At 50.0% G+C, this 12,728-nt stretch overlaps 1 protein-coding gene across 5 annotated transcripts in view; it reads right to left on the reverse strand.

The window, feature by feature from the left end:
* Positions 1-374: 374 nt before the first annotated feature.
* Positions 375-12,728, reverse strand: part of AMOTL1 (angiomotin like 1) — a 144,492-nt gene continuing 132,138 nt past the window's right edge. For all 5 annotated transcript variants that reach the window (XM_016206775.2, XM_016206778.2, XM_016206777.2 and 2 more), the window contains 4 exons: positions 10,395-10,520; positions 9,549-9,775; positions 6,436-6,711; positions 375-5,512 (listed from right to left, as the gene is read on the reverse strand). In XM_016206775.2, the coding sequence (XP_016062261.2) occupies positions 5,406-5,512; positions 6,436-6,711; positions 9,549-9,775; positions 10,395-10,520 (736 nt within the window). In that variant the 3' untranslated portion in view covers positions 375-5,405. The remainder of the gene's footprint in view (positions 5,513-6,435; positions 6,712-9,548; positions 9,776-10,394; positions 10,521-12,728) is intronic.

Consider the following 12,728-nt stretch of genomic DNA (forward strand, 5'->3'; position numbering starts at 1 on the left):
CACCAGAGTCCGCCGGAGAGCACACAACAGGCTGCCACAAGCACGGAGACAGCACGGCAGGCGGAAAGGGCACTGGCCCTGGTGGGGTCCGAGTTCTGGACGAGGCCATTGCAGGCACCTGCCCTCCTCACAGAATCTCAGACTCTGTAAGAGCCTCGTGGAGGAGGTGCCACTGTCACTCCTCAGAAGTGGAAAAACACCTCAATTCAAAGAAAACCACTGTGGATACATCTGCTTACATTCTGTTTTGTAATAAATACTTACAGGGAGGTGTCTATGTGTGAACAGAATCCTAGGCAAAATCACATGTAAACACACCACTGGGCATGAAAACTTCTGGAGCGGATACAAGAAAATGCCATATAGGTACTTCATTATATTGAGAACAGTATTTTAATTCTGTAAAGAAGCAAAGTTTCACGACAAACACCTCGCTCAGAGCATAACATGACAATAACATGCGCTAAGTATAACACAGCTTTACAGGGTACCTACTGGAGTTTAAACAATGACTCTGCTTACAGCTGTGGGCACGCGGAGATGTGAACACATACAAGGCATGGCGAGAGAACAGGTTTAAAAATGGATCCACTGGGACGCCTTAGAAGTGGTCACTTTGAGAGGCTCTCGGAGTCCAAAGACTCACTCCCAGGAACATCTTAGAGTTTTGTTTTTTAAGCTACAATGGTGTGGCTTACTTTAATCACACATCTTTATTTAACCAACTGAGCTAATGACTTGGGAGTATTTCCAAACCTATGTCCATCTCCAAAGGATGAAGATGTCTCACGTCTAAGGATGATCCGATGAACGTGCCAGGCCCAGGGGCCATGCAGATGGAGCTGTTCGCAAAACGTTTCCACTTGGGCAGCACGGCAGTGCCCAGCACAGAGTCCCCCAAAGGGTCACCTTCTAAGGAAGGCAAGGTGAGATGAAACACTTGGATCCTCTGGATTTTAGAAAAGAAACTCGACACACAACCTTACAGTCATACCTCACGTGTGTGCACCCACATATACAGGTCTTTATATACCATTAAATTACTAAAGAAGAAGGTTTTCTACTTAGAAGAGAAAAAAACTGCTCATTTGTTCCAGAAGAAATCCTTTTAGTGAAGTGCCGACCTTCACATGCTCCCAGCTGATCAGCTTCCGGTAACGTCTTAATCACTCCGCCCCTCTCCCGTGGAGCCACACATCAGAGGCAAACCCATGAAACGCTCCTCACGCTGAATGAAGACACTTTAGGCACACTGATGAATCAACCAGAAGAAAGAAAAGGAGACCAACATTTATAAAGCACAGGCCATGGCTGCCTCGGGTCTGGGGATGTGAAGGAGCCAGCTGTGGGCCAGATGCTCTCTGGCTACTTAAAGCCTTTACCCTTTAAGAACATGCGCAGGCTCCCACTGACCTTGACAGTGGTACCTTTGCTCAGCAGTGCGAGGTCATCCTAGTGCACAGAAACACGCTCCACCAGCGCCAGTGCTGATGTGGAGCAGGACTTTGGTTTTGGAAAACACACCTCTTGGCCCAGCAGAGCTCCCTGAGGCATATGCATGAGAAATCTTTTAAACCCCAATCTATTCTTCACTCCTCCTGGGAGCCCTGCCTCACCTGACACCTGTGTTCACATCAGTCTCCAGGGCTCAGAAGGCTGCTGCCCGGGGAGAACTCCTCAGCCCATCGGCACTTTGACCACTGCACCATGAGGATACAGGTGGCTGAGGGCAAGGCCCAGGGAGAACCAATAGGACAGATGGGCTTCTCTGCAGGGGCATCCTGGTCTCTTCCCTGAGCAACAGAACCACCGAGCTGTTCATGTTCACACCTCATCCGGAGCAATTGTCTGGATATCCAACCCAAGCCCTGTGCAGCCAAGTTTACACATGAGCCCAAAGAGCGACCCCTGCAGGACTGAAGAGAGGAGGCTTCGTGCTCTCTGGCCTCCAACCAGAGCCCTGTCCTACGTGCCTGCTTGGAACAGGCTGAACTCAGTGCTGTCATTAGCTACCAACCTCTGGGAAACACAAGAAACACTGAGAGAAGAAAATGCACTTGCCCTGAAATGAGCTGCAGGAATCCGGGGACGACTCCTAGTCCACGTAACAACCTGGGCGGCACACAGGAGCTGCCACAACACATTGAAGGAGGAAGCAGAATTGCTCTGGCGTGTCCTCACACAGCGCCAAAGCCCTTCACGCGGACAGTACCTGCATGTTACATAATCAGACACTCCCGGGAGTTTCCCGAGAAGTCCAGGCCTCTGCACATGCACAAGTGTTTTCTAGATGGATTTTGTAGCCATGCTTATAATGGAGCACGAAGATTTCCGTCTACGCCTGGTGTCTATGGGCAATTCTAGGAGCTCTGGGCCTGGTCCTATTGCTTAGCTCCTGAGAGTGGGGTAGCTGTGTGCGCTCTCACATACACATCATAGATGGGGGAGAGAGGGCCGACATGTGGCACCGAGAGATACTTATCCCCACGTCAGAGGCAGTAGAGCCTGTGACAAAGACACAGCTCCTCTCCAAACCACTGGCTCAGATCCCGGCTTCTGGTTGCGAGGCTTTAGGAAGGGACTCAACCTCCCTGAGTCCATTTCCGCCTGTGAAATAAGGAGAATAAACTTGCTCCTGCTCCCAGGTGGCTTCAGGGCTCATTGAAAGGTACTTACCACAGTGCTTGCATAGAGTCAGCACTAAAAACCAGAGCTACTATTATTTCTTCTGGAAATCAAGTGAGATAACATATTGTAAACTGCCTAGAATGCAGAGTGGGTGCTCAGGATAGGCAACCCCTTCCACACACAAGCAAGGCTTCGAGAAAGCTACGAAGATGAGGTGTCAGGGGCCCTGGCTTGGTAGGAGAGCTCCCATAAAAAATTTTAAAGCTATAGGTCCCTTTTCTTATGGCAGAGTCTTAGCAGGTTAGAAGAAAAAAAAAGGTCAACAAAGCCCACAGCGCGACTGAACCATGGTGATGCCCACGCTTGCATTCTGACAATAACACGCCTGGCAACTCGGGACGGAGGACAGTGTGCCAGCCTGGTGCCGAGTGTGCCAATGAGGGGTGCTAGAACATGGGGACAAAGTCTGGGGGAAACCTGCCTGTGGCTCTCACTCTCAGCCACTTCTAGGGGAGACAGCCCAAGTTTGAGGTGGCCCAGACAAGGGAGGGGGTGGGGGCTGGCAGAGGCGACTTGCCTTCCTATCTGTAGATACTTTCCTTCCTTCCTGGTGCATCCCCAACATTAATTGGGGATCAAAATGTCCTTAAGAGAGTCAGTTGCCATATACTGAACCTCATCGCCCATAAAAAGTGACGAGAGCAGAGACTGGAATGGGGACCCTCTGGCCCATGCAAAGCAACCCTTTCCTCACTAACGGGGCCTCGGTGCCCTCTCCCCACACGCCAGGGCCTTTGGCGAGCTCCTCGCCCTTGGAGCCGCTCCGGCTTCCCAGGCTGCACCATATTCAGTGATGCTTAACCGGGGGCTGAAGGAGGCGAGAGCATGACCCACAAAGCTCAGCGCTCCCCGCAGAGCAGCTTGGTTTGTCACACTGGACAGTGGAGGCCCCTCCAGGCAAAGCACTGGTTTCCTCCTTCCCTTCCAGCCTGCATTTCTGTCATCCTCAACCTCCTCAATTTGGGGAGGCTGTACCTCCACCCAGGTTACATACTGAAGACCAGCCCTAAAATAAGCTGTCTGAGCAAAGTTTCCTGAACAGTGTTGCCTCCAGGCTTCCTGGGGTGGTCTCAGAGCCAGGGCCTGCCTTTCTTTCCTGAAGCGAGCATGAAGCAGGGGACCTAGAGTAACAGCATCCTGCTGAGCCAGGGGAGAAAGATATCAGGGCCCTGCAAGAACACCTGACCAGCTGCTCCTTTTCTGACCCAGCACCTCCTAGATTTGGAAGGAGAACCTCTTGTCTGAGGACCTGGATGGGAACTGCCACACACAGGGACACGGGACCCACCCCCTCACTCCCTCCTGACTCTTTAACATGGTATTCCTTCCCGTCTTGCTTTGGATAACTTGCCCCAAACTTAACAATGAAAAATCAGACCAAACCGTATATATACTGACCTGTTAGGTTACAAAGCAAGTTCACGACAGAGACAAACTTAACACACATGCGCTGACAGCCACAGGAATCTGCGTGCTCATCAATGGTGACCAGAGAAGTGTGCGGGCGGGGAGAGTGGAGTGGGCGATGTGCTGTGAGCCACAGACGCGAGAAAGGGCACAAGGTGCAGGGGAGGTCCTGGAGGCCACCATGTCAAGTGTCATTTGTCTCCTAGAGTGCAGTCCTGAAAGTCATACCCCACAGGGCAACGGGGAGGAAATACCAAGCTCCCTGCAAGAGCCGATGTGAGAGAGAGAAAAGCCAGGGTCATGATCCTGACACAAGCTGTCCCACTGACCGTGGGCCTTCCGCCTCTCGGAGTTTACACAGTTCGCAGGCAGAATGGGATTAGCAGCTGCAGCCCAACTGCTCCAAGTGGAGGGAGCAGCCAGGCGGCGAGCCTACGGCTTTGCCCCACTGGTCACTGTGAAACTCAGCGGGAGTGGTGACAGTTCAGATACCGCTCTAATAAATCCCAGACCTATTCTGCCACGTCTTATTTAAAAATGGGGGGAAAAAAATGAAGGGGGAAAAAAGTAGAATTAAAGAGAATGAAGCGAAGACGGAGATGAAGTCAGAGAAGCCAGGGAGGATGAGCACCAAGATTATAACACTCCCATTCTGTTTAGAAAATACTGCGAATCCGCAAAAGCCGGGAAGCCCCGTAATCCCCTGAGAAATCCGAACCAAGCAGGTAATTAGTCCAGGATCAAATTTTAAACCCCCTGCCACCCCTCGACAGTTCATCTCATTGTCACACCCACACACATTCACAGGACGCCCCGGGTGACACAGGTGGTATTACATCATGGCCAGACGGGCTCTCAGAGATTCTAGGAGGTTCTTCTTAAACAAAAAGATGCTAAAAGGCAAGGAGAAGGGGGGTATTCCAAGGAAGATTCAGGATCAGGTTTATCTGTTTATAACCAGAAAACGGGCGTACACAGACCCTCCCCATGAGATACATTTTCTGTACAGTGAAAAATTCCATTTCCTATTTCTTCTTTGTTTCCAAACCTACATGCATTGTCTCTCTGCCACCACAGGCACTGAAAATCCATAGCGTTCTCTTCGTCTTCATTCATGTAGGTCTCCTTTTTTTTTTTTTAACATTTATATAAAGTGTTTTTACTAATCTTAAATCTTTATCAGTTCAGATCATTTCTGATTTTCCTTCTACAACCTTCTCGATCAGTCTTCTCGATCGGTCTGCTCCCTTTGCCACATTCCTCGTTTGTTTGTCAATGTCCCGTTACGAAATCCAACAGGGATGCCGGCGTTAGATGAGAACTTCCATCATCTCCCCGTCAGGGAACTCGGGCTTGTGCAGCGAGCTGCCGCCGCGGCCCTTGTGGTCGGGCGACTTCCCGTGGCCAGGAGAGTTCTCTGCCAAACACAAGGGAAACATCAGCAGCCTGCACCTCCAGAAGGCCGAGGGCTTTACAGGTGTCTCTAAAACGGAGCCATTTCAAACACCACCAGTGAATGTAGAAAAGGCCACATAACCTGGCCCACGGTGGAGCCAGTTACTTTCCACACATTCCCTGCCTTCCTTGGAAAAGTTCATTCCAGAAATTAAATCTCAAAAAAATGTCAATGCTGTATATACTTGCTTATTTTGTAGGGTGAAAATAAAGAACCCCCCTGAAACAGTTACTTTATGCCCCCAATAAGCCCACTTTCTCAAAAGAATTCCTGAAGAGAGCTATCTCCATGACTAGGATTAGTCCCCATGACAGGGCGGAGTCTACTCTTTGCCCGGATGGGTCTGGACTCATCGTGAGCTCACTCCTCCCAAGCCAGCTTCTCTTGAATGTTTTCAGGTGACCCATCAGTGCTAGCCTGAGTGCGGTGCCAGAGTTCCCTCCTCTGCGGCTAAACCCGCCTCCTCCCTCAGCCAGGAGGCGCTCCAACCCCGAATCCTGACCCAGTAAGCACACCCCGCCGGGCTAGGTACCCCACGCCTCTGATGAACCTGGTGCCTGGCACTGTCCTCCAACCTCCTAAGGAGCACGTCTATTTCCACCCCTCGTAAGAAATAGCTGGTTACAAGGCGTACATTAGGGGGGACACTCACGTTGTGTACTCCTTTAAATGGTAATAAATTAGGAGTGTCTACATACATTTCATTCCCTAAGGCCACACACAGCCTAGGTGCATTAGGGTAACCATCATCATAAAAAACACCCCACAAAGTGACAGCTGATGGGTGACCCTGCTCCCTCCCCAGCTCAACAAAGGCTCCCCCTCTCAGGCCAGAGAGCTCTAGGGCTTTTCCTGTAGTGCAGAAGGAGACGGGAACCTCTTACCCAGCCTCTCTGCGGTCCCTTTGGCGGCCGGGTGTTTCAGGACCGGGCTGTTGGAAGGGGTCACGCTCAGCCGGCCGCGGGTGGGCAAGGAGGCCATGTTGGGCCAGAAGAGTTCGGTGCTCTTGTCCGTCTGGGTGCTGCTGTCCTTGCTGCCCGTCTTAGCGTGGGCGCTGCTGGCCGCTGAGGCGGGCACTGTGGGGGACAGCGCCGCAGCAGGTGGGGTGGGCAGTATGGGGGTGGAAGTGTGTTCGTGGTGCTCCTTCCCCAGCAGCAGCCCTGAGGGCAGAGAGACAGGTTTTTCAATGCCATTCTTTGAAACAAAACAAGACAAAACACCCTAGTCTTGGAGATCACTTCCTTCTTGACTGAGGACTGTTTTATTTATTCATTGATTCATTGACCAAATGCATTTATAAGCACTTATTATGTGCCTGATAGGTTGACAGGCACTGAGGAAATTACAAAAACGAAAAGACCTAGTCCCCTCCCTAAAAATTTATAGTTGTTTTTTAGGAGTTGTAAAGTAAGCTGGTTATAATCTAATATGATAAGTAGTGGATTAAAATTATTCTAACAGCCAGTGTTGAGGGGTGGGGATTCCTGCAAGGCTTTCTAGAGCCGATGCTTGCTTTACCTAACATGGCCCAGGAGGGCTGGCCTGAGCCATGGTTGTGTGCTTAAGGAAAACTGAAGGATTCCCTGGCCCTAGACACGGTCCCACTAGCCTGCTGTGCCTCGCAACAGCCCACAATGCCACCCACTCTTGGAACTGGATGGTCTCCCTCAGGGCCAGGTTCAAACACGACCTAGTTTCCAAGCCAGAACGACACTGAGGTGTGCACTTTATTCCCTGAGACCCCTGCAGCTGAGAGCCATGGCCCCAACAGGCAGGAAACCAGCGGGGTCCCTGGGAAGAGCCGCTCAGCCTCTTCTGGCTCCCCGCCCCAGAGCAGGCAGGCCGGGGGCAGGGAGCGTAGGGCATGCTGGCCAGGGAAGAGGCGAGCGTGGCGGGCAGTGCTTTCCCTTCTCCTCAGTGTCTTCCTGTAGAGCTGGATGGGAGAGCAACTTTTTAATTTTTAAATAATGAAATACAGCACACATTCAGAAAAGTGCCAGCACTCCGGAACACTGGCCTATAGAAAACGTGGTCAGAGCAATCAACTATCTATTCACGTATCTGAACCAGCCATCAATTCATAAAGTATCTTCACCGGGGCTACTCTGAGGTGCCCATTCATAACTCAGCACAGAGCAATTCGGTTTGTCTACAGCTGTACTTCCAGATGTAACATGTCTGCTGGTGACTTGGATATATTGTTAAAAGAAGATTTGAGTCAGTGGGAGGGGCCTGAGATCTTGCTTCTCTAACAAGGTCCCAGATGAGGCCGGTGATGCTGGTCCACAGACCACATGTTGAGTGGCCAGGCTCTTGGGCTAGGTGCTCCACGCACATCACCTCACTTTGTATTTCACAACAGTCCTATCAGACAGGCCCTGCTGTTACCCTCTGCTTTACAGACATGGAAGTGGAAGCTCAGAGAAATGAGCATCTCACAGCCAGGAAGTAGCAGAAATGGGATTCAAGCCCAGCTGTGCCTGACTTTAAGCCAACCTGTGTTCTTTCCACCTACTCAGCTGCCTGCCAAAACTCGGCACTCTGACCAGGATGTCCTTGTGGAACTAAATCACTGGCCAGTTATCCCACCCAGAGCCCCAGAGCCATCTCTGTCACCTCTACCTCCTTCCAGAGCCCATTACACAGGAGTTTGGGGAAACACTGTGGGAACGATACAGTGGCCCGTGACTGTGTGCCTCTTCCTGGCCTCTCAGAGAGCACCTCTCTGTTTCTGTAACAGGTGGACACCAATTACCATGACAGTAATGGAAGGGACACCAGTGCAGAGAACAGCAATTCTCCCTGCAGACTGAGTCGGGCTCCCAGGCCTGGTGCATACGTGCCATATGCTAGGGGACATAGGCACAGACACCAGAGCAATGGCTGCATGTCCCAAGCTGGCCTGAGCACACTTCAGACTCCTTTACTCCTCAGGCCTGTCTGAGCACCGACTCCCAGGCCCTCTAACTGGGGTGGGGAGCTGAGTGTCCTGGGGAGGGTCTTTGATGATCCGGCTGCTGTCCACGCCCATCCTCTTTGAAGTACATTTCCTTGGAGGGTAGGGGCTGCTGAAGCAACCTGCGGGGGGACTTCAAACAGAGACTCTGGCCAGGTGCCTTGATCCCCCCAACTCTGTCAGGTTCATACTGAAAGCTCTCATCCCCTTTGGCATGAAAAAGTCAGGCTCCTCCGGGGTTCTGTGCTGACAAAAACTGGCTCTCGGCTCCAGAGATAAACAAAACACATTCCGACCCGGGGAAATGCATCAAAGGAGGGCCAGACCCTGGAGCTGCCAGAGCGCAGGGGAAGAAGTGGAGGACCTGTGTCTGGGAACGCTGCCTGCTTCCGCTCCAGGCTCAGCCAGCCCTCGCCCCAGGAAGCCCACTCGTGGCTAACACCACATCTGCAGAATTCTCAGACTCTGCCTGTACAACAGCAATGCAACAAGAACCACGACCGCCAGCCTCTCATGCTCGAGCTCACTCCTTCCACAGTGCCTCCGCCCCATTAGCTCATTTTGCCCTCACCACGGCCCCAGGGACAACAGGGCAGACAGTGCCCTGCTTTTCCGGGCACAGAAGCGGAGGTAAAGCAGTCTTACAACTGGCCTGGCGCACAGCCAAGTTCAGAGGCCTGCCGTCTATGGGCTTTTCCTATTAGAACATTTCGTGTTGTAAGGGGTGGTCACCTCAACTTTCGAAAGTGATGGTAATAATTACAGGAGTCAACCCATGGCCAATAGCCAACCTGGCGGTATAGCCTTTGCTTCCACATCGCTCATTTAATTTTCACAACCAAAGTATGACTGATTCTCCTCCCCATTTCACAGATGAGTAAACTGAGACTTGGAAATACTCAGTGGCATTTCTGTGTCCTATAAGGGACAAAGCCAGATGCCGGAAAAGTGTCAGGACTCTTCCCACCTGGTGAGGTTGCCTCTCAGTGCTGGTGTCGCTCTTGCTTCCCAGACCCTGGCCTGAAGGAGGCGTGGGCTCACCTATGCTCCCCTTCCAGGTCCTCTCCTCCTTCTTCTCCTCAGCTAACTGGCTGCTGGTGAGAGAGGTCTGGCGGGAGTGTGTCCCGGTGGCCGCGGCAATGGATGGGACGGAGCGGGCTGGCCGCAGGCTCGAGGAGTCCGTCTTCCCGGCATCTTTCCGGGATCGCTGCTGAAGGACCTTGATCATGGCATCCTTCTCGATGATCTTGGCGTGGAGATTTTTAATGCTGTATAACAAAAGAAAACAAAACAAGTCATAATCAAACGCCATCTGGCTAGGAAAATTCAACATGTTTTTCTCTCAGGCTGCCCCAGGGACTTGAATTATAATTCAGGGTGGAGCATAAAGTGCAGTAAAGTCTTCAAACACTTATAATCTGCAAATTGTGTAAGATGGATCTTTTGTAATAGATCAAAAGGGTGCACCTTCTCTGGCCCCTTGGGAGGCTCTGGGAGCTGCTGTGAACCCGAGGACATAGGTTAGACTGACTGTGGCTCCCAGCAGGGGCTCAGGGGCCAGCTCAGAGGGTCTGGGATCCCTGGCTGTTGGGGGAAAGCAGAAGGAAGCATGGGAACTCTGAAGCCTCACACAGGGCCAGCCTTCCATGGAAGTCAATTTCCTGATTTTCTGGGAAAATCAATTAAAACATGAACAGGCTTTCTGGGAGAAGATAATTTCCCCCTGAAGGCCAAACATGAGAACCAGAAAACACTCGAGATCTTTTCAAACTTGGAGAGTAACTCGCTGAGCAGGGAGGGGCTGGAGTGTGAGCGCAATGGGGTCTCGAGGCACCTGGCCAGGGTGGGGGGCGAGGTGTCGCGGTCGCACACACTGCTGTTCCTTACGTGTATTCCATGTCCTGACACCTCCTGGTGGCCTGCACCACCTCCTCCTCCTCCTGCCAGATGTGGGCCTCCAGCGAGCCCTCGCCATAGCTGCCGTTCCTCGAGTGGTTGATGATCGTGGTGTCCCTGGCAACACAGGACACACACAGAATGGTGTGAATGCTCACTGGGAGGCGTTCGAGGTCGCCACACTAAAAATATCCCTGCACAACTCCTTCACCCACCATCCCTCTTGAACCCTGGCCAATTCTCTCCCTCAACTTGATAGAATCAAGACAGTATCTAAGGAAAACAAAATAAAATCCCAAAGTAACAATTCCCTGCGCCTTCTACCAATGACACTGTATATTAAAGTATGTGGCATGCCATGACTATGGACACTGTGCACCTGCTGACACGTGGATACTATTACTACATTTGTTAGTGTTTGTCTTTCATATTTACTCACCCTTTCTGACTTTCTCAATCAGAGTGGAAGTTTTATTTCTGCTACTCACTCACGCAGCAGCTATTTCAGTATTTTACAGTAAAATGGAGGCGCCGTAAATACTTAAAACTGATACTGGTCCTCTTGGATGGAGAGACTCAAGCTGAAAGCTCCCATCACGTTTGCATTCTAGCTCCCTTCTTGTTTTACGGGCCCTGCCTGGGATTCAGGCCTGCTTGGTGTGACAATCACGCTGGGAGCACAGCAGAGAGATGAAGACGACATACACCCTGTTCTTGGAAAGTCCAGTCCAGGGGTGGAGTAAGGGGAGGGACAGACCCAGGGAGATTAAAGTGCGGTGGAACTGCAAGCAGGTGTCTGGTGGAAAACAACTGGTCAAAGAGAACTCTTCCTGCCGCTGGTTTCGGCAATTTAATCACGTCTAGTTAACAATGGCTGGTAAAATGAGATAACTGCGCCATCTAAGTGACTGAAGTATATATTAGGCTGGAAGGAGCAATGATGTCTCTGATCAGTGAATACTAAATTAGTAAGAAATGGCCCTAGCCAGGTGGCTCAGTACACCAAAAGGTTATGGGTTCGATTCCCGGTGAGGGCACGTACAGAAAGCAATTGATTCTCACATCCATGTTTCTCTCTCCCCCTTCCTCTCTTTCTAAAAATAATAAAAACATAGCCCAGCCAGAGTATCTCAGTTGGCTGAACATTATCTTGTGCACCAAAAGGTTGTTGGTTCAATTCCCTCGGTCAGGGCACACAAGGAAGGCAACCAATTGGCGTTTCTCACATCAATGTTTCTCTCTCCCTCCATCTCCCACCCTCCTTCTCTTTCTCTCTCTCTCTCCCCCTTCCTTTCTCTAAGCATGTTCTCGAGTAAGGATTTAAAAAAAATGCTACTTCTTAAAAAAAAAACACAAAAAATAAAAACATTCTCAGGTGAAGATTAAAAAAATTAATAAGAAATTATCTAGCTAAATACTTAATATTTCAATGCTACAGTCATATTTAAAATCTTACAGCTCTTTTCTAGAATACTCAAAACAAGCAAAAAAAGAGCCCCTTCTTTTATCTTTTTAACAACAGCTATCAGTGAATGAGTGCTTCTTCCAGGCGGGACTGGGTAAAGCACATCACCCTGGCTTCTCATTTAGTCTCACAGAAACTTATATGGCAGGTGTTATCTTCCTCACTTTGCAGGTGGCTTTGCAAGAACACCCAGTGAGCGAAGGCGGAAATGAATTCAAACCCACATATTCATTAACTCCCCAATGTCCATGCCCTTGACCATCACTGCATACTCCAGAGGTTTCCTGCGTTTTTATAAGAAGGCCTTGGCAAAGATGCACGTAGATGAAATAAACCAACAAAGAGGGCATCCGTGAGAAAGTGGCTTACGTGCAAACTGTGGCTGAAAATAACTCATAAAGTCCAATAATGTCGAAAACAGGCAAAATGCTTTAAACATGCTGGCAAAAATGTAAATTCACTCTATGGTGCACAAAAAAAAAAAAAAATCAACACAGGAATTAGTGGCTGGAGAAACATTTTCAACCAATTTACTTTTGGGGAATTCACGCAGATCCAGAAACAAACTCAAAAGTTCATGTTTACACTGCCAAGTAAGGACAGCAGGCACAACTAGACAAAAACAACTGAGGAGGAAAATACGAAAGGCTCTCAAAAAACTATTACATTGCTTTGAAATCTGTAAAAAGTTTCAAAACCATAAAAAATAGGCCCAACCTCTCAAAATTCTGATCAAAATGGCAAAATCAGTTGGTATATAAAAACCACTTTCTTTGTTTAAAAAGCATTGCTTATAAACGTGAAGTATTCATCAGTGGCTGAAAAGACACAGAGCTAATGACTGGGAATGCCTTTTCACC

Source organism: Miniopterus natalensis, chromosome 11 (genome assembly GCF_054644295.1).
Source record: "Miniopterus natalensis isolate mMinNat1 chromosome 11, mMinNat1.hap1, whole genome shotgun sequence".
Classification (NCBI taxonomy): Eukaryota; Metazoa; Chordata; class Mammalia; order Chiroptera; family Miniopteridae; genus Miniopterus; species Miniopterus natalensis.